Source organism: Lissotriton helveticus, chromosome 6 (assembly GCF_964261635.1).
Source record: "Lissotriton helveticus chromosome 6, aLisHel1.1, whole genome shotgun sequence".
Taxonomy (NCBI): Eukaryota; Metazoa; Chordata; class Amphibia; order Caudata; family Salamandridae; genus Lissotriton; species Lissotriton helveticus.
In genome coordinates, this window is record NC_136067.1 from 1,499,912,968 (window position 1) to 1,499,935,642 (window position 22,675).

The window sequence follows — 22,675 nt, forward strand, 5'->3', positions numbered from 1 at the left end:
AGTGCTGGGTATGACAGACTGACAGTAAAATGGCCATGCTCCGCTCACTAAAGCAAGATGCCATTCACTCACTGACCTCTGCAAGCTACCCATTCGAGACTTGGGTCACATTGCCGTTGCTTACACTTATACATACTCATTGCAGAATTGTTAATTTAGTTCTCTGAAAGTGTGAGAGACGCAGTCTGAGTAATGCTTCCGTTGCATAGTGTAGCATAAACATATTCTGACAGAGTTTGTCTGCTCATTTTTTGGAAAGGGTTCATGAAATTTTAAGCAAAGTATTGGATCCTTTTGAGATTACATTTCCTAGAAAGACCATACATGGTTTTGTGAACATGGTTGATTATATATGTCATATAAATCTCATTGCTGATTTGAATTTTTTGTATTAGCAGCACAGTACATTTTTGTACTGAATAAACTTGGAGTTAATTATACTACAGAGCTAGGTGTCTTCATTGGTTTTGTGGTGGTTTGGATATTAATACTGAATAGTGCTCCTACTTATTAATCCTAAGACAGTAGAGACTGACGAGATTCTGTTCTGTTTCACTGGTGCCTTTTTTGGCATTACAGGTTGGGTGAGTGGTGTGTTAATATCAGTCGACCACATTCCACTTGTGTAACAAAGCTATATGTTAAACATGAAGGAATGTTTTAGTACATGGGCAGGCCTACTTACTTGAGGCAGGGATCTCAAAAGACCGGGAACACGCTGTTTGGCCTTTTGGGTGAACCAAATTTAGACCTTTTCATGATAGGAAAAACCGCAGACTCTTTGCCATTGGCTCTAGATTCTCCAGTTAGGCTCATATTGGAAATACATATATTATGCCTCTTTCTCTGTGAACTAGGAAGAACATATTTCTGTGCATTCCCCTCTGGGCCACTACTTCACTCTTATTGTGCGGAGACTGAGGGAATGTAGATGCCAAATGGTTTTGGTTGCCTATAAGTGGGAGAGGCAAACCTGTTTGACCCAGCACCACTGCCTTTCATCGAGCTATTACTTTCAACTGCCTTTCGGGGAGTCATCGCTTTCAATAATGAACAAAAGCAGAAATGCAGAATGGATTTTGTGCCAAGACCCTGTCTTTCTCGAACCTTTCAGCTTTGCCCCTGCAGCTCTGGATTTTGGACACTTGGGCTTCAAGACTGCCTGGAGGTGCTGGTCAACTCCCAGACTGGGGCTAACAATCCTAAATACTGTCTGAAGTGAAAGTGTAATTTGCAATTGCCCATCTATGGTATTCACACCCTTCTAAATGAGCCACAGGAGCTGTTACTGGAGTTGCCATATCGCGCCTGCCACACACATTTATAATGGTGCTGCTGTAAGTGATGTCTCACAAAGAGAAGAGGTCCTGCGGAGCACCTTATTCATCCAATTTGTGTTTGGCGAACCTTTCTAAGGCCTATTACAAATATTCAGGCGGCATTGGCCTAGTGGGAACTCTAAGTGGCACTTCCCTCTTGTTGAAGGCCTTTCAGACCAATGCATGACTCTGATCTCAAGTTTCTTATATGTAAGATGGTCTTCCTGGTGTATCGAAAAAAGTATGAGTAGGGAGCTACCCTTTCTATCAGGAAAAGAATTGGGTCAACAATCATACAAAAACAGAGCTCCTTCTCCTGATTTTATACCTCGTGGATGGTGTGCCAATCCCAACCGGGACGTTCACCTTAATGAAAGAGATTTGCAGTATTGTCTGGGTTACCAAATTTCCAACTAGATATGTCAGACCCAACAGTATCATGAAAAACTACATATGCACAAAAAGACTTAATTAAAAATTGTCATTCATTTATTTGTAAAGTTTAAAATTCATAGTACCACAATGCTGTTACAAACAGCAACAAGAAATATACATTCACTTTTTGCAAAAATGTTACCACTCTCTAAAAAACCGATAGTCTCCAGCCTAAACTCCCTTACAGAACCATTAAGTAAATATGTGGATACATTTATCCAACCATTGGTTACAAACCAACCAGCCTACATAAAAGACACAACGGAAATGATCAGGAAAGTGGAAGGGATTGAGTTTAACCCTTGTACTCAATGGATGGTTACGCTTGATATAGAAGCGCTTTACACAAACATCCCCCAAAATGACACAATTAAAGTAATTAAAAATATGCTGGCAAATGAGGAGGAAGACCTGTCAGAGCACTCAACCTTTATGATAGAATGTTTAGAGCTCATCCTTAAAAACAATATTTTCCTATTTAAAGAGAATATGTATAGACAAACAAAAGGGACCAGCATGGGAGCCACCTGTGCTCCCAGCCTGGCATGTCTATACGTAGCAGACTTTGAGAATAAACATATTTTTAATCCTCTGGCGCCATTTTTTGAAAATATCCAAACATGGTCAAGATTCATTGATGATATTTTTTTTATTTGGCAAGGAAATGAAGAAGAGTTGGTAGAATTCATCACATGGCTGAACCTTGGGGATGAGAACCTGAAATTTACCTCCTCGTATAGTAACGAGGAATGTGATTTTCTGGATATTAAAATAAAAAATGTAGAGGGCGCTCTGGCGGTGGAATTATTTACGAAACCATCAGACCGGAACACTATGCTCCACTTCGATAGTCATCATCCAGCTGCCCAAATAAACAATATACCATTTAGACAATTTTTAAGGGTGCGGCGAAATTGCACCACTAAAAAAGAGTACGATAAACACGCAAATGTTTTGATCAATAAATTTGCTGAGAGAGGGTACCCCAAGAAAATGATAAAAAAAGCCTGCAAACGGGCCAAGTATTACAATAGAGAGAGTCTTTTCGAACCAAAAACCAGACAGGAAAATGAAGCTAAACCTATTGTATTTGTCACGAATTTCTCGTGCATATCCAATAGATTGAAAAACTGTATCAATAGGAATTGGAAATTGATAAATGACCCTGGCGAAATACCAATACCGAAACCCATTTTCGCCTTCAGAAGGAATCGGACAATTAGGAATTGTCTAGTCCAAACCTATCCCAACAAAAACCAAAGGAATCTAATCAGAACCATAGATGGGTCAACACCAACAGGCAAGTTTGCTTGTGGCAACTGTAAAAATTGCCCATTAATAATACCAGGCCCAGTCATAAATTATGGTAAAATTACACACACACACAAAGCATTATTTAATTGCAGAACCCATAATGTTATCTATATGGTTAATTGTCCTTGTGGCAAAGCATATATAGGAGAAACTCAACGGGAGATCAGAGTAAGAATAAATGAACACAAGTCAGCCATCCGTACGAAAAAGATAACAGCACCCCTGGTGGCACATTGGATGGAGATGGGCCACCAAGTAGAGGATCTACGATGGTGTGTATTAGAAGCTGTTAGTCTAAACAGGAGAGGAGGAGACTCGACTAGAAAACGTAAACAAAGAGAACAATACTACATGTCGAAGTTTAGCACCTATAAAACAGGACTGAATAATAAAGAAGAATGGGAAAGAATCCTTTAGCGCAAATTAAGGCCCAGGTCTTTCGAGCAAGATCATGATCAAACATAGGAGGGGACAAGTAATTGAGAAGCCCCAAATGCAATTATCTAAACAAAATACATGGAGTAATCTTCCAATATTAAAGACCACTCTTATTAGAGAACAACCTCTTTTTTCATATAACTAGTTGTAAATCTATAACTTGTGTATCCCATAGTAGATCCAATCCAATCAAATGATGATGGGATAAACAAATATAGAAACTCTGAGATACCTGGACGATGATAGAACTTCATAGTCAATAACTAGGGAAGGACATAGGCAATACCACAATAAGATATGGTAGGGAACAAATAAGACTAGGATCGACAAAATCAACATTGAAGTTGCAAGTGAGACATAAAACGATAATGCGATAACAATAAAAATAAAAATAAAAATATTCCTGGGGTAAAAACGAGGGAAGAATAATATCTGATATAATTATAAATGATGTTACTAATGAACTACAAAGTCATTAATGTGGAAATACGCACATTAAACACAACGATATCGATTCGTTTTTTTTCCCCAAACCAAGATGGCGCGCACCAAAGGGTATACATTGAGGACGACGCTCATCCATATTCCTGGGAACCTTCGAATTAAATATCAACAATATGTATGCTTTGTCAATACAGAGTAACAATCTGGAATGTTACTCCATCCAGATCCAAAACGCGGCAATATAAGAATAACCGTGTTTTAATATAAAACACAGTCTCCCTATCCAAAATGGCGGCCACGGGGGAGGTCGGGTATTAACGACCGTACGGATAACGTCTGGGAGTTGGTTCTAGCACACGAAGGATAACCAACATAGAAGTAGACCAGACACAGATACGGGGGTATCATGAAAAAATAGAATTATTTTTAATCAAAATATCGCACGAAAGAGAAAAAAATAAACATCATCAAAAAATTGTACCTAGAGTACATAATCAATAATAAGATCACCAGTACAAAATAATATAATAAATACAAATAACGGAAGATGAATAAGAACAGTAAGTCTAGCAAATGGAATATAAAATACAAGGAAACAAACCCACTACAAGATGGCGACTATAGTGAGGACTCTTAAAAAACGATTAGGAATAGAAAACAAGTGTCAGGTGGAACGAATCAACCAATCATTGATGGTATATATACCAGAGATAGTAACAAGGTTAATCAGTTCCAAAAAACTCGGAGAGGAGGAGGACGCCACGCAGTTCAGCTACCACCATCAAGTAAGTAGGGTAGAGGGAGAATTTGCATAGACAGTTAATAGTTACTAAGAATATACTCTTCTGATAAGGTACAAATATAATATTTGTTTCTCTAGAGTTGCCAGCCAAGTCACAAAAGCTCCAACTAAAAGATTGTCAACCCCAGAGTGGATGTACACAAAAAGAGTCAATTAAACATAAAGTAACTCTATACAACTAGCAAGGTAAGAATCTCTATATAAATGGGAGATATTGTAGGAAGTTAGTCAAGGATTAGATGTACTAACAAGACTTATTGATCCTTAGATCAAGCTGGGAAAAGCAAAGGGTGAAAGGTAGCTCCCAGAGGCGTCCTCCAAACTATGAAAGTGAATATGAAAACAGGACCGGTAAGGATGCTGTATTTCAGCTATCAAAATGCTGAGTGATGAGGAATTAGGGAAAGGAAAATCTGATAAACTTGTCTCTTTCCTTATAGGATTGAAGTGGTCTATTTTCATATAATCTGAGGGAAAAGACCGACAATATCGATATCTAAGGTAAAAAATAAGGGGCATAGCTGGAGTTCCTACTAAAGACAACAGAATATAAGAATATAACCAAACATGAGGTTCTTTTTTCTAGAAAAAAACATGAGCAGATGCAAACAGACTCATAAAAATTGAGAAAACAAAACCAGGGAATATAACTCACCTGGGTAAGTTGAGAAACTTCTGTGGGCGGAACTGTATAGTAAAGTAAAGAAAACTCAGTCAGTCCCTAGTGTTAATTTAACAAAACACCCCATAAGTGTCCAGGTCACATCACTATGGCACTGGCCTGCCCATTAGGCAATCTGTCTAAAATACATGAGAATGAAGACAGTGAGTAATGCTTGTGAAAGATTTAATAAATTTTGTATTGCGAAATGTAGGGGTTACCAAATATTAGGGAACAATTAAATATGTTTAGTTATCTAAGTGTAATTGATGTTGAAAAAATGGGACCTAATGAGATGTATTATGATATATGTTTTTATAGATGTGACAAATCAGGGAACGAGTCCTGAAGAAGGTGCAAGATTAAAAGAGGCACCGAAACGCCACGTCGACAGTTTGTTCCTATAAATCGATTGTTCTACAATTATGATGTTTTAATATGTTTGTGGAAAACATTGCTGTATAAGCAATTTTTAACTTAAAAGGAAATTTTTTTAGAGAGTGTTAAAATTTTTGCAAAAAGTGAATGTATACTTCCTGGTGTATGCCACTTCTGCCAGGGTAGGGCAGATTCAGGCCTTTGTCGACAAGGTTCCCTGCATGGAGTTTCCCCCTGACAAGGTCTGTCTTTAGACGCGATGCTCATAGGGTACACGTCGAAGGTGGTGTCTGAGTTTCAGCTGAACCAGGTTGCTCTTGTTGATTTTCATCAAGTTGCCTAACTAGTCCACAGAGAGTGCTCTACATCCACTGGCAATCAGGATTACACTTGGCTGTTAGAGTGACAGTACAAGGACACTCGGGTCTACATTTTAGAAAATGTGTCTTTCAGAAATCCCTCTCAGGAACAAGCTGGTTTCCAATGCCATCACAGACAAATGATGGTAGACTGTATCATGTTTTTCAGTAGTAGGACAGATAGCTGTCTGAGGGAATGACAGAGTGAGAGGGAGGTTACCACAGTGATGTTCATTGCCCCTTTGGTGAACATTTGCAAGGCAACCACACAGAACCCATCACAGACCTTCTACGGCCATTGCTGCATGGATGCAGGTTTGAAGACCTAATAAGCCCGGTAAAAGCTATGCTGAAAACCTTTTTTGAGAGTGCACTTCTCCAGGTATCTAACACTTGGTATTTTATTCGTCTAGCGTGTGACTGTATAGAAGATCCAATTCATGTATTATTTATGTATTTATTTCTGTATGCGATCTGTGAGCAGCCTGATATTTCAAGCAGAAATGCTCTCGATAAAGGCAGAAGCAGTGCCTGGCATGAAATGCAGGTACAATAGGAAACACTGGCCAAAGCAGATAATTGGGAGATTGTACAAAGTCACTGATTTGTAAAGCAAAACAAATACAACACATATGCAGATTACATAGTATAGTTCCATGATGGATATATTTACAGTTTAGAAAGAGTGCGTTATTAAGCATTCTTAATCTCTGACCTCGTGAGGTATCAAAGACATGTTCTAATTTTGTCGAGACTGTGATAGGCTCAGATATCCAGGGACATTGTGTTCCAGGTGATGAGGCATGACTGTGTGTCTTGAGGTTCCTGAAGGGCCATAGTCAGCCTTTCTTTCATCTTGTAATATTATAAATAACTAAGTGTTTGACTAATTGCTTTTAGTTTATGAGTAGTGCATGAGTAATATTGCAAATGACTGAGCTGATGTATTCTATCTCCAAGGAATACAACATATGTGCTACTTTATTCTCTGGTGTCCTGTATGACTTGCAGAGCAAGTAGGCACACAGTACCATATGTTTTTGCTTTGTTCTTTTCTTTGTGGGTGCACTGTACCATGTGTTTTTGCTTTGTTCTTTTCTTTGTGGGTGCACTGTACCATATGTATTTGCTTTGTTCTTTTCTTTGTGTTATAGAAAGCTGGGACAAACACTACCGAAAGAGGACATCGTCCAGGTTAAAGAAGCATACAAGTGGATTATTCATCCCATGTTTACAGATGCTCTGGGTGTTCAGGTTGATCCCAAGGTATTTTTCATTAACAGATGCATCTATTGTTTCTGACTGATTGGTGTTTTTATTAGCATTGTTTTTTATGTATTATCAAACATCCATGTTATTTATTTATAAAGTTTTATATAGCGTGAACAAGATCCCAAAGGATATCAGAGCGCTTTACAGTACGTTGGTGGAGAGGACGGAAGGATATACACACAGCAATTGTGGGGGGGGAATGATAAACAGTAAGCAATGGTACAGATAAAAGGTACAATATTAAGCAGACAATATAGTCCCTGACTGTTAGTTGTGCCATGGAGCTAGGAACCAAGAGACAGCCACCTTATGAGTGCCACACCTCTTATGGTAGGAATTTGCTCATTAAGAATCTTTTGGCTTCCAGTTTGAAAGCCGTCGTCGAGGCGAGTCTGCGTATTTCCGGAGGAAGAGAGTTCCATATTTTAGGGGCAGCCCCAGAGAAGGCTCTGTGACAAGTTCTCTTTTTGCTAAGGATGATAGGTTTTAGGAGGAGAGTCGAGGCGCTTCTAGATGCCCTCGCGCCACAGGATAATTCAAGTTTTTGCGCTAGATAAGTGGGGGTATTGTAGTGAAGGGCTTTGTGCGTCAGGATTGCAATCTTTAGCTGGATTCGTGCTTCAATGGGTAGCCAGTTGAGAGATTTAAGGACTGGGGATATGTGCTCATTTTGTTTGGAGCCTGTAATCCGTTTTGCTGCAGAGTTCAGCGAGGCCCTAAGTGGAGCCAAGGCGTATTTAGGAAAGCCACCGAGAATTTCACTGCCACAGTCTAATCTTGGTAAGACAAGAGCTTGTACCACCTGCTTGAAAACCTTATGTGGCAAGAAGGGTTTGATCATTCTGAGTGTCCTCATCAGGTGGTTTGCTCCCTTATAAACGTTGCTGATATGGGTCTTCATACTCAGGTGCTTGTCCACTGTGACTCCGAGCGATTTGGCTGAGTCTATGATGATTAGAGTGCAGTTGAAAGCCGTGAGGTGAGGCAACCAGAGATCGATCTTGGGGGTGTGGTTCGGTGGGGAATGAGCAGGAATTCCATTTTGGAAGCTTTGAGCAGGAGATGGTCCACCGTTAACCAATTTTGGGTTAACGTGAGGATAGAATTTAGTGAGATGACATTTTCAGATAGAGTTGTGTGTCATCGGCATACATGTGGAAGAGAATATTCATAGAGTTAAGTAGGTTAGTAAGAGGTTCCAAGAAAAGGGTGAAGAGGATAGGAGAAAGGGCGGATCCTTGGGGGACCCCCATAAGTACTGGGGAGGGCTGAGAGAGAGAGTGGTTTATCTTGAATCTTTGAGATCTGTGGAGAAGGAAGGATGAGAACCAGTGGATCACACGATCCGAGAAACCCATTCTGTTTTGTAGGATGGATAGGAGAATGTCATGATTGACCGTATCAAATGCAGAGGAGAGGTCAAGGAGGATCAAGAGGCAAGATTCGTTTTTGTCAAGCATTTTCAAGATGTCATCAAAAATGTTGAATTGATCATTTATCTTACAGGGTAGGAAACAAAACTGTTTCTCCAACATTGATTCCCTAGGATGAATTATTCCATGTCGTCTGGGAACAGGCTAGGCTGCCTAAGTAGTCGCTGTTAACATAGCAGTATTTCAATGCAGTAATGGACATTGAAAAAAGGAATACCTTTTGTAGATCTCACTTAGACCATCCACCTGATTTTATGAACCGAAGTCTCGCCAATCCAGTGGAAGGGCCCAAGGACCCAACCCTCCTCTCAGGCTCCAACTGTTAGATTTTCTACTGCATGTTATCAGGCAACAAAGAATAGTCTAAGCTTTGCTCAGCATTCCACAGATTGACATTTTTAAACCACTTTTCACAGGAAAACATACATCTTTCGTCAGCTACAGAAAGTAGGCACTTTCTGCGCCTTCCTGTACAAAATATTTGAGTTTTTTTTTATTACTTGGTTGGACACCATGGCTGAAGCTTCCAACCCTAGAACTCTTTTCAAGCCATGGAGATGTTTGGTGCTAGGGATGTTTATCCTGATGATCCCCATTCAAAATGCACATTTCGTTTTCATATATCTGGCCACAAGCCTAGCAGAAGTGAAATATGTGCGTCTTTCAGAAACAAATCCCTTACAGACAGAGAGGGTTCACTGCTGCAGTTCTTGAATTCAGAATCACTTGGAACATCATCTGAAAAGAGTATTTTGAAAAACAAATTGCGCAAGCTGATGATGACTACAGCAAACAATCCAATCACTGGTGCTATGTCTGAGTGTGGTGCCACTCGCACCAAGAATTTCTCTGAATCTGGGTACAGTTCACCTTCGAAGAAAAAAATATCTGTCACTTAGATTGTCATTAACAACTTTGACGTTAAGTGTTGTGTCTACACCATCAGATGTAAAGCCGTAGATGAGAGCATTGCCAACAAAATCAGGTCTGTTGTCTAGAGAAGATGACGCTATTTCTGAAAGTTACACCGTTCGTGAAGCCTTCATCATCAAGTAAATTGCCATTGTCACCAAGCAAGATAACACCTTCGATGAACAAGCATTTGTTGCTGACAACATCAATACCAGTGACTAAACAGTCATCGTCGAAGATGAAATGGCTACAGTTGATGAAGGCACTGACAACAACAACAAAAACGCCAATGCCGACACCCGTTTCTTTCAACAACATGTCGTCTGCCTATTTTGACTTGTATGCCAGTGATAACCTCATCTTCTTCCACTCACATCATAACAATATTGTCCGTATTGCTCCATATTACAACTCCTGCAATTGATAACGATAACACCTAGGCCACCTACACAAATGCTAGATGACTCTTCTTAAGTGTATGTATGTGGTGAGGGCTTCAAAGATCAAGGATCAGATGAAGATCTGGCATGACAACATGCTTTCAGAAGCTCCCTTACAGCTGAGCAGTCCCATGATCTCGACATTCATTATGTACCGGACAATTCATAGCGCACGTTCACCCATAGGCCTAGATGTTTATTGTTACCCAATCAATGGTACTCATTTAATCGACCTCAGATGGGTGAAAGGCTAAGTTGACCTGCCAGGATTTGTACCTGTGACCATGAGGCTGCACACAGGCCCCTGCATTGGACACATTAGTCCACTGAGGCACTAGACCTAACGAAAAAAAATGGTATGAGTTCCAATAGCCATTATATTATGGTCATCTCCACAGATTCAGACATGCCTGCAACATCAGATCTACAAATGGTCAAGGTGCCTATGGATTTTTTAAATTCAATGAAAAAGCTAGTGATAGATTTCTATAATAGGTTATCTGCTACTCGTCCACAAACTCAGCACCATGGACCTCCATGAGAGTTGACTGTTCTTCCAGCTCCATATGACAAAACCTTTCATACCACCTCCAAGAGTAATTCCTCTTAAAAATCTGTCGATTCCGACTATTATAGTGTCGGATAGTAGGCCATGACACACCACCTGAGGCTGGTGTTGACAGGTTAATGGTAGACAGTTGGATCAAGACAAGTCTGACCGTTCACATAATGATCTCAAAGTCCCTGATTGAGGGGAATATGCTCCAGCAGAACAACTATGTCCAGGGTAAGTTTCGAGAGACTCTCACCAAATGATGTGTAAAAAAAAAAATGATGTTGGTGGACAGAGCCTCTCAAAAATTACATTTACTGTTGGCCACAGTGGCGACAATAAAGACAAACAACATGACAAATCTATATTCCAATTGGAAACATAGAAGGACAAACTCAAAGCAATTGTTAAGAGGCTCAGCACTATGGCATTGGATTCTGCATCACAATATCAACATAACAGAGGAGCATGTTCCAGGATTACAAAATGAGACAGCAGATGCCATAAGCAGAACGTTTGTGGAGTACCACCGCTGTGAGCTGGACTCGAGAAAATTGAAACTCCTATTTCAACGATGGGGCAGACAGTCTCTACACTTCATTGCTACTACAGAGAATGCCAAATGCTGAAAACATTCAAGCAGGTGGTGGTATCCCGACTTCCAAATGGAAGTGTTTTCATCAGGGAAATTTGTGTATGCCTCCCCTCCCCAACAACTCCCTTCCAGCGATTGCACTAATCCTAAAAGTGTCACTGAAAATGAAAAAGGAGCCATGTACCTTAACATTAGTGGGAACAGGGGTGGGAGCACACTGCTTCACCCCCGAGCAAGGTTCGCCCCTGGCATTATGGTAAATGCAGTCTCATGTTGCTTGCTTTGCTAGAATAGAGTGTTTCGCCAGAGTTGGGGCAGATAGTGCTGATCTCTAGACACGTGTTTATGGTTCTTTAACCATCATCAGTAGAGATTACAGGCTTCAAAAAGTTTGCTGAGTAGGCTGCCAAACATCACATCAGGTCAGGTACCTCTCACTGGCGCAAGGGTGCTTCTTCCACGTTGTCATTAGTCACCACTGCGTAGGACAGATAATTTTGTTTGACTGTTCTTTGGGATCTCTCAAAAGAAACACAGATCCGCTCCAAAACAGATACCTTCTCGCCAAGAATCCAGGGCAAGTGCTATGACTATGCAGTATCTCTGCACCTGACTGCTTCAGACCTAAAATATGGGTTTCTGAACATTCCACCAAACAGCAAGAAAATTCTACAGGCATTTGAACCTCAGTGAATAATATTGATCCTCTTTCTTTGCACCTCATGAAATGCTAACTTATCTATTTCATTCGGCAGAATCTGGCTTGAGATATTCCTCAGAGCATATCTAGAAGTCGTATCCAGGTACGTGAAGACTCCATCTCCACCATCCTCGTTCTCTTTAAGGGAGGTTAAAGAATTTAAGCGGTCTCTTTTGCACCTTTCCATCTCTGTCAACGTTTCCATCAGTATGGGGACTGAACACATACCTAGGGCAACTAATAGAGGATCCTTTCAAACCCATACACAAAGAATCTCTGCAAACGTTGTCCTGGAAGAGTGCCATTTTATAGGTGACAACTTCAGCAAGAAGTAAAAAGACTTTTTTTCCATTAAATCCCCTTACTTCAAATTTGATAAGTTCACTCATACTGTGTACAACTCAAGATTTTTGCCAAAAATACGAACTTCATTCCTCGTTAATGTGAAGTTCCATTTACTAGTGACTTTCATAAAACAGACCAATTATGTGCTTCATATAGCAACTTTTCCTGTTTTCTGGTGCACTTCCAGGCTGGATAGTACCGCGCAGACACTGGTGCACCATAGTGCAGCGCTGAATGCTACTTTGTGTTACTTTTGATGACTTTTCACCTGCGCAGTGTTGCTAAATTTGACCCCTACTTCCTAAGCACGCAGACAGCTTTACTCAGGATAGAGCATTTGCCTTAAGAAAGCCCACCCCCCATTTGTCACCGTAGAGCACCTCTTTCATTTGGCAGAGGGTCTCTCCTCGTGACTCGTAGTGCCGTGGGCCCCAGCGCAAGCACGGAAAATAAGCACCTACCTGCAGATTACCTACTAAAAAAAAAGGAGAAACATGAGTGCTGTGTGCCCCTCGGAGCACTCAACCTTGGTGCAACTGCTCCTGCTGCACTATTGATACCTAGGCCCGTGTCTCGTGCCTCTGGCCCCTCCTGCCTCTGACACACCACGGCCAGAGCATCTCTTCCCTTAGTAACGGGCACCTCAGTCCGCGGTCCTCTCACATCTTATAACGGTGCTGCACAGGGGCGCCTCCTGCCTCCGAGTCCGAACAAGGGCGCCTCTTATCCCATCCCTGGGCGCTGCTTGAACCCCGTTTGTTGCCAAGATGCGCGCGGCTTGGAGCCGCCCAGAGCCCATCCTCTGCCCGTGTTTTCCTCATGTCTGGCTGTGGATGACTCACGGAGATGCTGAATAGTTTCCAGCTCCCGGAGTCTGCAGATGTTTCTACCCGGCCCAGCTGTTCCGCCCACGTGCACGGGCTCCACATGCACCCGTTCTCGTGGCTTTGACCTACAGACCTTCTGATGCAACAGATCTCTTCCTCATGAAACTCCCCTGCCGGCTACCTGGGCCCTGGGGAGCAGGGGGACCCCCGCAGTGCTCGTGGGGCCACTGACCCTGTGTAGGAATGAGTCTTCTTCCAGCTTAACGTAGTCCTAAGTGTAGAGCGTCATTAAAGACACAGAGAGAGACACCGCTAATGTTTATAGGGCGCTGAGGCTATCTGGGGTGAACACTCTAATCTGCGGGAAGGGGTCATGCGTGCTTTCACTTTCCAAGCAGCCCGGGACAATGGAGGCCTATTCTTTTATATGAAATAAGTCTCCCATGTACTATAATTTGGGCTATTGGCATTATAAATGACAATGCCTTTTGTTTGTGTTAATGAGCAAAACAATTAAACAAAAGGCATTGTCATATACAACGTCAATAGCTTAAACGTTCACAAATGCGATATCTATTGCATTGCAAATGCTTGTTGTTTCACAGAAGCCAGATAAAGTATATTCAAATGGAACTCTGAGTCCACCTCTCCCTCCCACAACCAACTCTGATCCCTATGATATAACTTAGTTTTGCTTTGTATTGTATTTGTTTCTACACCCATATATCTATCGTCATATTTCTATCATCTGACTTATGTTACAACAACATTTGCACATGGTAATAACTGTTTGTCACAAGATTAATGTGAGCAACTCAAAAGAAACACCTGACTGCTTTCCGTTTGACAAGGACAATCTTCCATTATGTTACTAAATCTTTCTTAAGGCATACTATGTTACCATAATGGCTGCTGGCTGTTTGTGTGAATTATTGTTCAAAGCTGCCTGAGTGGGAATAATGGCGAGTGATGTCATCAACAGCAGTTTGTGTTTACCAACTACCTGACAATAACCAACAACTCTCTCTAGAAGATGAGATGGATGCTTTGACCTTTTGCTTATTGAATCAATGATGTTGATGTTACAAACTGACAGTTGTGATCTCATAAAACACTAACCATTGCATTTAGTAATGTGTGACTATTAATTTAATATTCCAGAGTGAGTTTGAAGTAAGCGTGGTCTTTGCTCACCCGGAAACAGATGGAGACTGCCACTTCCTGTAAGTGCTTCTGGTAACAAGAGATGCTTTTGAGATAACAATGATGCTTTGTTATAGAAAAATGCAGTTCACTGTAGCCTTGTTTGTGCTTTTCCCTTCTGTTCGTTTTCTAAGGAGAAACTGAATTAATTCATGCTTTATGGAGATATATTAAACACATGCATGGTTTATTTTGTCATGATTTAATTATCTTAATGTCTGAAGCCTTGTTTGTTTGAAATATATTTGTTGTGTATTTCATCAGCTGATCATTACTCATCGTACTACTTTTAAACATTGTTATAAAAAAGAGATGTGATCTAGTGGCGAAGCTCTTCATGTTAGAATGTTTAGACCTAGGCTCCAGTATTGGGTTCTTTACTTAACCCAAACATTGTGATTCTGAGTAAATAATGTCATTCTGACAAGTTTACAATTCTTAAACATGTTTTATGTAATATAAATATTTTTAGTTTTAAAATATGTATAATTTTAAATCGGAATACACTCTGTTCTGCTTAGTAAAGGGTGAATCACAAATAACACTCTGGTTTCTGTAGTCCAGGCTAGAGTGGATCCACACACCATACTGCTATTTGTCCTGCAACTCATGATTACTATAATCCGTCTATAATAAAAAAATATTCCCATAAAGGCTCGCCACTGCTTCTTTGATCAGTCCTGGATTACATCAAGTAAGATAAAGAAAAATACAAAAGCAATCCGCTTCAGATCATGCATCAACAGACATGAGCGTTGTGGAATAAGGGCAAGTCAATACAAAATACCTTCACAAAGTGACCATTAAAGAAACCACTACTTATATTATAAAGGAATGCTACTCATGTTAAATATAAGTGCTGGGAACATGCATTGGAGCCCCACCTGGGAATGCTGTGAGCAGGCACCACAGCCTGGGAATCTACAGCAGTACCCAGAGGTAGGAGGCAGGGATGAGGTCTGGGGTGATTGCAGGGCACAGAGGTCTTTGAATATCTGCTGAGATCCACATGAGCTGTAGAAACTAGCTCAGAAGGGCCCACATCCCATTTGACAGCAGGGAGTGCAGGCAAAGGCCTCAGCAGAGCGTGAAGGCAAGAGCGGCAACAGAGACAGCTCTCTTATGAGCATTTGTAAAACATGAGAACTGTAGGAACTGTGTCTGAAGATCTGAAGGACAATATTGTGGATATTGCATCTTTCCAGTGTCTGGGTTGTTAACACTCTGGTTGTTTTTAGCTCTAGTTGCACACAACAGATCTGCAGGAACAGGCAAGTGTTGGTCTGAGATCATCGATACTAGCACCACGAGTAAAACTCATTGACTATGTGCAGCCCTTTCTGAAATACTGTTACGCCAAGTCAAAGCCAGAGCATTGGTTTCATATGTTGGAGTTATTGCTCTGTTTTATCTGAGAGGGTTGTAGAATGAGTCTTGTTTCCTGCTTTTTTGCCAGAACTATAGATGTTTGCGAGTAGTATCGACAAAATGTAGTGTGCACTGCCAACCATTAAAAACGTGGGCTGAAAAGCTTACGCAACCCAAAAATATCTGCCTCCAAAGGCTAACTCAGCCTACTGCCCATGGCAGAAAGTAACATGTTGCTCCGTCAGCAATTGGCTGCTGTGGAGCTGTTCATTTGGACATTTGTCTGTTCTGAGTTTAAAAAATACATTGGCGCTGATAGCACTAAGCTTAGAAACAATTACATCCCATCAAAATCAGAGCATTGGTTTGAGAATATGGAATTGCTTACTCCGGGCAAACCCACTGCCATCAACAGAACAAATTCCTTCTCTCATGACTCAATCTATATCAAAATCAAGCTTGACCTTTATTGCAACCAAAATACTTCCCTAATTTGCACCTGAGGTGCACTTAGCAGTTTACAAATGCAGGCGTGTCTTTCCAGGGAGCAGTCTCCAAACTCTATCTGTTGGCATTAAAGAGCCCAGGCTGCAGCAGAACCCACTGACAACAGAGGAAGAGCACCTTACCTGCAACCTCGAAACCAGCTTCCTATTCCCTATAGGCAGGGCCACTGGAATTATGCGGCTGGGAGGGCCAAATTATGTGGCAGGGTTTAGTAAATTATGTGGCAAGAAAAGCCCAAATTTGCGACGTAATTCGGCACATTTTGTGATAGTATTACTTCATACTTGTTTTGTTTTTAAACTTGTTAACACTGTCTGGGCATTAGTAGCACCTCATTAGTACCAGTTAAACACCCAAATATAGCTTTAATCAACAGAAAGGTGACCTGCCAACCTTTATAAAAGGCCTTCTACTTCACTGTAATACGTGTTGCTGCATTTTACATAACTTCTGAACTGTTGGAACTAAAAAAGACATTTTTTTGGTTAATTTTAGTAGAATAAGCGGTAGATGGTGGATTATGTGGCAAATGCGGCAAATCTCTAATTATGCAAAAACACCACGCCCCACAATCGCATAATTCAGTGCCCCCCCATAGGAGGAGACAACGCAACCGTGAATGTAAACCTGCAGAGTCCCTCTGCCTTAGTGTTTATCAGTTCAAATGGTGGAACGAGTGAAGGCTGGACCATGCTGTGTTAGCTGAAAGGTAAATATTAGAAATGGGGGTCTCAAGTTGGCAGGTTGTTACACTGTCCAAATAGGGACCCTTCTTCCTAGTCAGGATAAGGGAGTTACACTTCTGAAATAACCCCTTTCTCACCCCCAAGGTAGCTTGTCACAAGTAGTCAGGCCTGCCTCAAAGGAAGTGGGCGAAGCATTTGCACATACCATACTAATATTGTGAAAACACTACAAAAGGACACCACACCAGTTTTAGAAAAATATCCTATATTTATCTGCATAAAACAAGACCAAAAAGATAAAAATTCAACTCACAGTTATTAAAAAAATACTCCTAAAGCATAAATAGACTTTAAAAACATTTCCATGAAGTGGATAGCTCCGTCCGGTCTACCACGGCGCTTTGGATCAACAAATCCCAAAGTTCTGGCCGACCGCGGCGGTGTGGCCCGGCAGCAGTATCGGAAGACCCTTTAAACCGCACCTTTTGTTCTGGCCTACCGCAGTGGCGTGGACCGGCTGCGTTGGGAGTCGAGGCTGCGGTGTGAAGCGGAGCAGTGCAGTGCCCTCAGGCCTCGATGCAGGCAGCGGCTCGGTGGCGGTCGTCCAGCGGCATCAGTGAGACCAGGGTCGTGGTGCAAAGTGGGGCAATGCTCGTCGCCATGCTGACGGGCTCGGTGGAAGCAATGGCGTCCGTCGAAGATCCGCGGGGCTGGTGTCGGTGGGCCGAGGCTGCGAATTGTGGGACGGGGCGGTGCTTCTTATAGCTTATGAGCAATGCCCCAGATCAGGGTTAAGACCGCAGTGGCAATGTCAGCTGGCAGCGTCGTCTTTGGTGAGACCAGGGTGGCAGAGTGAAGCAAGGCAGTGTGGAGTGCGGTGCCCACAGTTTGCGGTGCAAGCAACGTCTCGGTGTCAGCATCAGACGTCGTTGTTGAGATCAGGGTTGTGGTGCAAAGTACAGCGGTGCCCTATGCGGTGCCTTCAGGTCACGGAACCACCAGCAGTCTTGGTGACAGCATCGGATTGTGGTTTTCTCTCTGCAGCAACTGAGACACGCATACTAAACTCCACTTTTCTATAAGCTCCCCTTGGCCAGCTACATTTGTAAGAGCGTTAACCTATGGGATAAACACCCTTTCTTTAGTGAAAACAAAATGCAACGTAGTTCCCTATCAGGACATATACAACACACCAGTACTTGAAAACAACTGCCTAGGCACACATACAACGTAAAGATCTTGTGATCATAATAAGTAACAACTACACAAAAAAGTATCTTCGAGATGAAAGGAAAAAGGTCTTGAGTGGATCAAGTTGAGATTTTTAATCCTTTTCAAAAAGCACGATGGAACAAGCCAGCCGACACGTGTTTCGTCGCACAATGGAGAATTGCTCCGCGACTTCTTCAGGGCTGTGGCGTAAGCTAATAGTCTGTGAGAGCACTCAGCCGGTGATAATTCCAACCCGGCTGGGCTGATGAGTAAGACGGTTGAATATAAAAGTGGAGCAGTGTTAAAGACAGGGAGTGTTATGTTGCGAAGTGTTCTCTCTTCAGTGCGTCGTGTTGATAAACACTCAGTTTACGAATGGGTCGTCTTAGGTTACAGGGCTGTATTGCAGTTCAGAACGTTCGCTCTAGTTGGATTCGGAAAGTAGGACCTACGACACACCACTCGGTACCACCCATTCGTGAAGTGAGTGTTTATGAACACGACGCACTGAAGAGAGAACACTTCACAACATAACACGGCCCTGCTAATTCGGAGGACTTTCTTGCATCGCCATTTGTACTTACACCGCAATTTGAAGAACGTGTTAATTGAATCAATTTTGGAAGATAGGCAGTGAAGCTACTCCCTGTCTTTAACACTGCTCCACTTTTATATTCGTCCGTCTTACTCATCAGACTGGCCGGGTTGGAATTATCACCGGCTGAGTGCTCTCACAGACTATTAGCTTACGCCACAGCCCTGAAGAAGTCGCGGAGCAATTCTCCATTGTGCTACTAAATACGTTTCGGCTGGCATGTTCCATGGTGCTTTTTGAAAAGGATTAAAAATCTCAACTTGATCCACTCAAGACCTTTTTCCTTTCATCTCGAAGATACTTTTGGTGTTGTTGTTACTTATTATGATCACAAGATCTTTATTTTTTATGTGTGCCTAGGCAGTTGTTTTCATGTTCATCTGTGTGTAGTTTTCTACACCATAATAAGGGGTTTTAGGGTATATCCCCTTGCCTAGTATGCACCATATTCACTCATTGTGTTGTTTTATACTGTATTTGCGTTAACTAGCTGAGCGCCTAATCAAATCCCTGCTTCCTATAAAAAAAAAAAACCTTCTCCTATGTTATACAACACACAAGTACTTGTCCCACCTTTCACATAAACTGCACCCTGCCCACAGGGGTACCTTGGGCCTACCTGAGGTGGTGTCTTACATGTAAGAAAAGGGAAGGCTAGGGTCTGGTGAGTGGGTGCACTTGCCAGGTCGCCATGGCAGTAAAAACTGCCCACAGACACTGCAGTGGCGGGTCTGAGGACCCTTTGAAAGGCTGAAAGCCCACTAGCAGCATTTGATTTACATGGCCTGGGCACCCATGGTGCGCTGTACAGTGTACTAGTGACTTAGTAGTAAATCAAAATACGCCAATCAGGGAAAAGCCAATCATGATGCAATTTACAGAAAGAGCACTTGCACATTAACACTGAACAGCTTTGAGAAAGTGCGCAGGGACACTAAACCAGCAAAACTAAGCCCAGCATATCACCAAAACCAGTAGGCCCGTAAGCAAAAAGACAGGGGAAGCACACCAAAAGATGCCAGGTCTGACAGTAAAGAAAATGCAAACTTTTGCAGGTCAAAGGTTCCAGCCTTGTAATTCATAACTCCCCTCAATGCACGTGCTTGCGCTGCACAAGAAAGACCAGAAATTGATGTCTGCATCAGCCGCCTACCTGACCGTTCCTCAGCCTCTCTCAATATGAAGCCAGGCAGTGGCCAAAATAAAGAAGTAGGTGGAGTCCAGAGCCCGCGTTTGTTCTGTCTTTACAATTACAGACGAGGAGCTTTTCTAACTCCGCCCCTGGCCACTGCAGTCTGTGCATCAGAGGAGATTTTTCCTACACCACTGTTTGCCGGCCATGCCCAACACAGGACGTAAGAACTCTGGCTTCTTATGTCTTGCCTACAGACAGATTTTAGCTGTCTCTTGTCGAAAGACTTTGTGCTTACCGTGCCAAAATGTTACAGTGGGTCTATAGCCTGTCCATTGCTTACCATTGGTTGTCTTTCTTGTTACTCTCATTAGCATCTCATTAAATGGCGTTTCTTCCTTTCTTTGTGTTTATCCCTCCTCTGAAGCATAGCTTCTTAACTGTCTTTTTGATTGGATGACTTGTATCCTTCCACTACTCACATCAAGGTTTTTCTTTTTCTTTTAGCATTCCAAGAGAGTGCATGTGTTTTCTAGCTCTGGTCCTCGTGCGGATCCTTCCATCAAATACCCCTGCGTTCTCCATATTTCTCCTGCCTATTCAAATCCCTAATTTGTGCATTGCTCCCATTACCCTACCTGGAGAAAGTTTTCAGTTTTTTTTTACATTTTCTGATCCCCACCTCAAGCTCCTCCATTGCTCTCCCGCCACTACCCATTGACCATTGCTTTCCTCCCATGTTCACTTTGCCCCAAACCATTATTGCTCTCCCCTCCTCTTCTATCAGTCTTTAATATATATGAATCCAAATGTGATAGTGAAGAATGCGGACAAGGGGGGGAATACTGTTTTGTGGGCTAAATCTGATTACCTTCAGGAAGCAGCTCGCCAGTTAGAAGATCTCCTATGTTATACTAAGACCACTAAATTTGCCATGTTAAAAACACACGAAACCACCAGAAAAAGCATTAGTCAATGGCAAAGCCAAGGGCTTCTCACAAAAGAAGAGGTTACATTTCTTAGTGTAACACACCCAATCACCCCTCTCTTTTACCTCCTACCCAAGATTCACAAATGCACCACCCCAGTTCCCGGACGTCCTATCATTTCAGCACAAGGCAGCATCAACGAAAATCTTTCTAAATATGTTGATTTTTTCCTTCAACCCCACATGACCTCACTTCCCTCTTACCTCAAAGACACCACGGAATTTTTAGTTAAAATTAAGCAAGTCACTTGGTGTTCTGATTTTTGTTTCCTGGTTATGGACATTGAATCCCTTTACAATAGCATCCATCATCTGCACGGTTTGGAAGCCATCCAATATTATCTTGACATGAGAGATGCAACGCTTAGAGAACACAATTCCATGTTACTGGAGATGATACGCATTTGTTTAACCAACAATCATTTCCAGTTTGACAAGGACATTTTTCATCAAGAACGCGGGGTTGCTATGGGCTCGTGCTTCTCCCCCAGTTATTCATGTTTACATGTTGGCTGGTGGGAGGAGCACGTTCTCCATGGGGCCCATCTCCACTGGCTTCAACATCTAGCCTATTATTGGCGATTTATAGATGATATTTGTATCATCTGGAAGGGCACACAGGAACAGGCAGCACTCTTTGTCAATGACATTAACAACAACAACCGCAATTTGAGATTCACTGCCACCATAACATCAAACTCACCTGAGTTTTTAGACGTACATGTCTACATTGATCAGGGTCAGATTCACACCAAACTACACAGGAAAAGCACTGCGGGTAATTCTATCCTTCATGCCCGCAGTGCTCACCCTTCACATACCATCAATAGCATTCCGTTTGGCGAATTCATTCGCAGTAAAAGAATTTGCAGTGATTCTAAGACAACTAACCAATGCTTGGCTGATTCTATGCAAAGGTTTTTGCAGCGCGGTTATATAAAAGATCTTTTAAATCGCGCACTCTTAAAGGCATCTCGGCGTTCGAGAGACGAACTTTTGACTCCTAGAACTATTGAAACCTCTGAATCAGCTTCTAGGGGGTCTGTCCGCCTTATCACCACCTACTGCTCTCAGGAGCGTAAATTAAGACAAATCATCAATGTAGAGTGGCCAATTGTTCTGACTGATGTGATTCTAGGCCCAATCTTACCTAAGTCACCAGCAATCACATTTAGGAGGGCACCGTCCATGAAAGATGCATTGGACAAAACCCAGCCTGAGCTTACTGTTAAAAGTCCTTGGTTTGCTAAAACAGGTTTTTTTAGATGCACGTCTTGCCGGGCCTGCACATTTGCTGTCAATGGCACGCACTATACATCAGCGTTCAGCGATAGGCCTATAAAAATAAATGAACATCTAACCTGTCACAGTGAATTTGTCATTTACCAACTAACATGCACATGTGCATTATCATACATTGGGAGCACTAAGTTGCCAGCCAACCAGCGCATTTTACAGCACATACGCGCAATAGTGAATTCAGACATAAACTATCCGGTGGCTCGCCACTTCAAGGCAGTGCATGACAAAAAACTAAAGGATTTAAAGTATACTTTACTGTGCTCAGTCCCTAACCCCGGACGAGGTGGTGACCGAGAAAGATTACTCAGGCAGAGGGAAGCATATTTTATTTTGTTGCTAGATTCGAGATCCCCTAACGGTTTGAATGTTATTGATGAGTTACACCATTATTTGTAATGTTTGATGTTATTTCAATTCTTGCTTTTCTTTTTTCTTTTTCCTTTTCTTTTTCTTTT

The 22,675-nt window shown here is 42.0% G+C and overlaps 1 protein-coding gene across 3 annotated transcripts in view; it reads left to right on the forward strand.

The window, feature by feature from the left end:
• Nucleotides 1-22,675, forward strand: part of PUS10 (pseudouridine synthase 10) — a 268,922-nt gene that overhangs the window by 86,503 nt on the left and 159,744 nt on the right. For all 3 annotated transcript variants that reach the window (XM_078649298.1, XM_078649297.1, XM_078649299.1), the window contains exons 6-7: nt 7,305-7,416; nt 14,389-14,450. In XM_078649298.1, the coding sequence (XP_078505424.1) occupies nt 7,305-7,416; nt 14,389-14,450 (174 nt within the window). The remainder of the gene's footprint in view (nt 1-7,304; nt 7,417-14,388; nt 14,451-22,675) is intronic.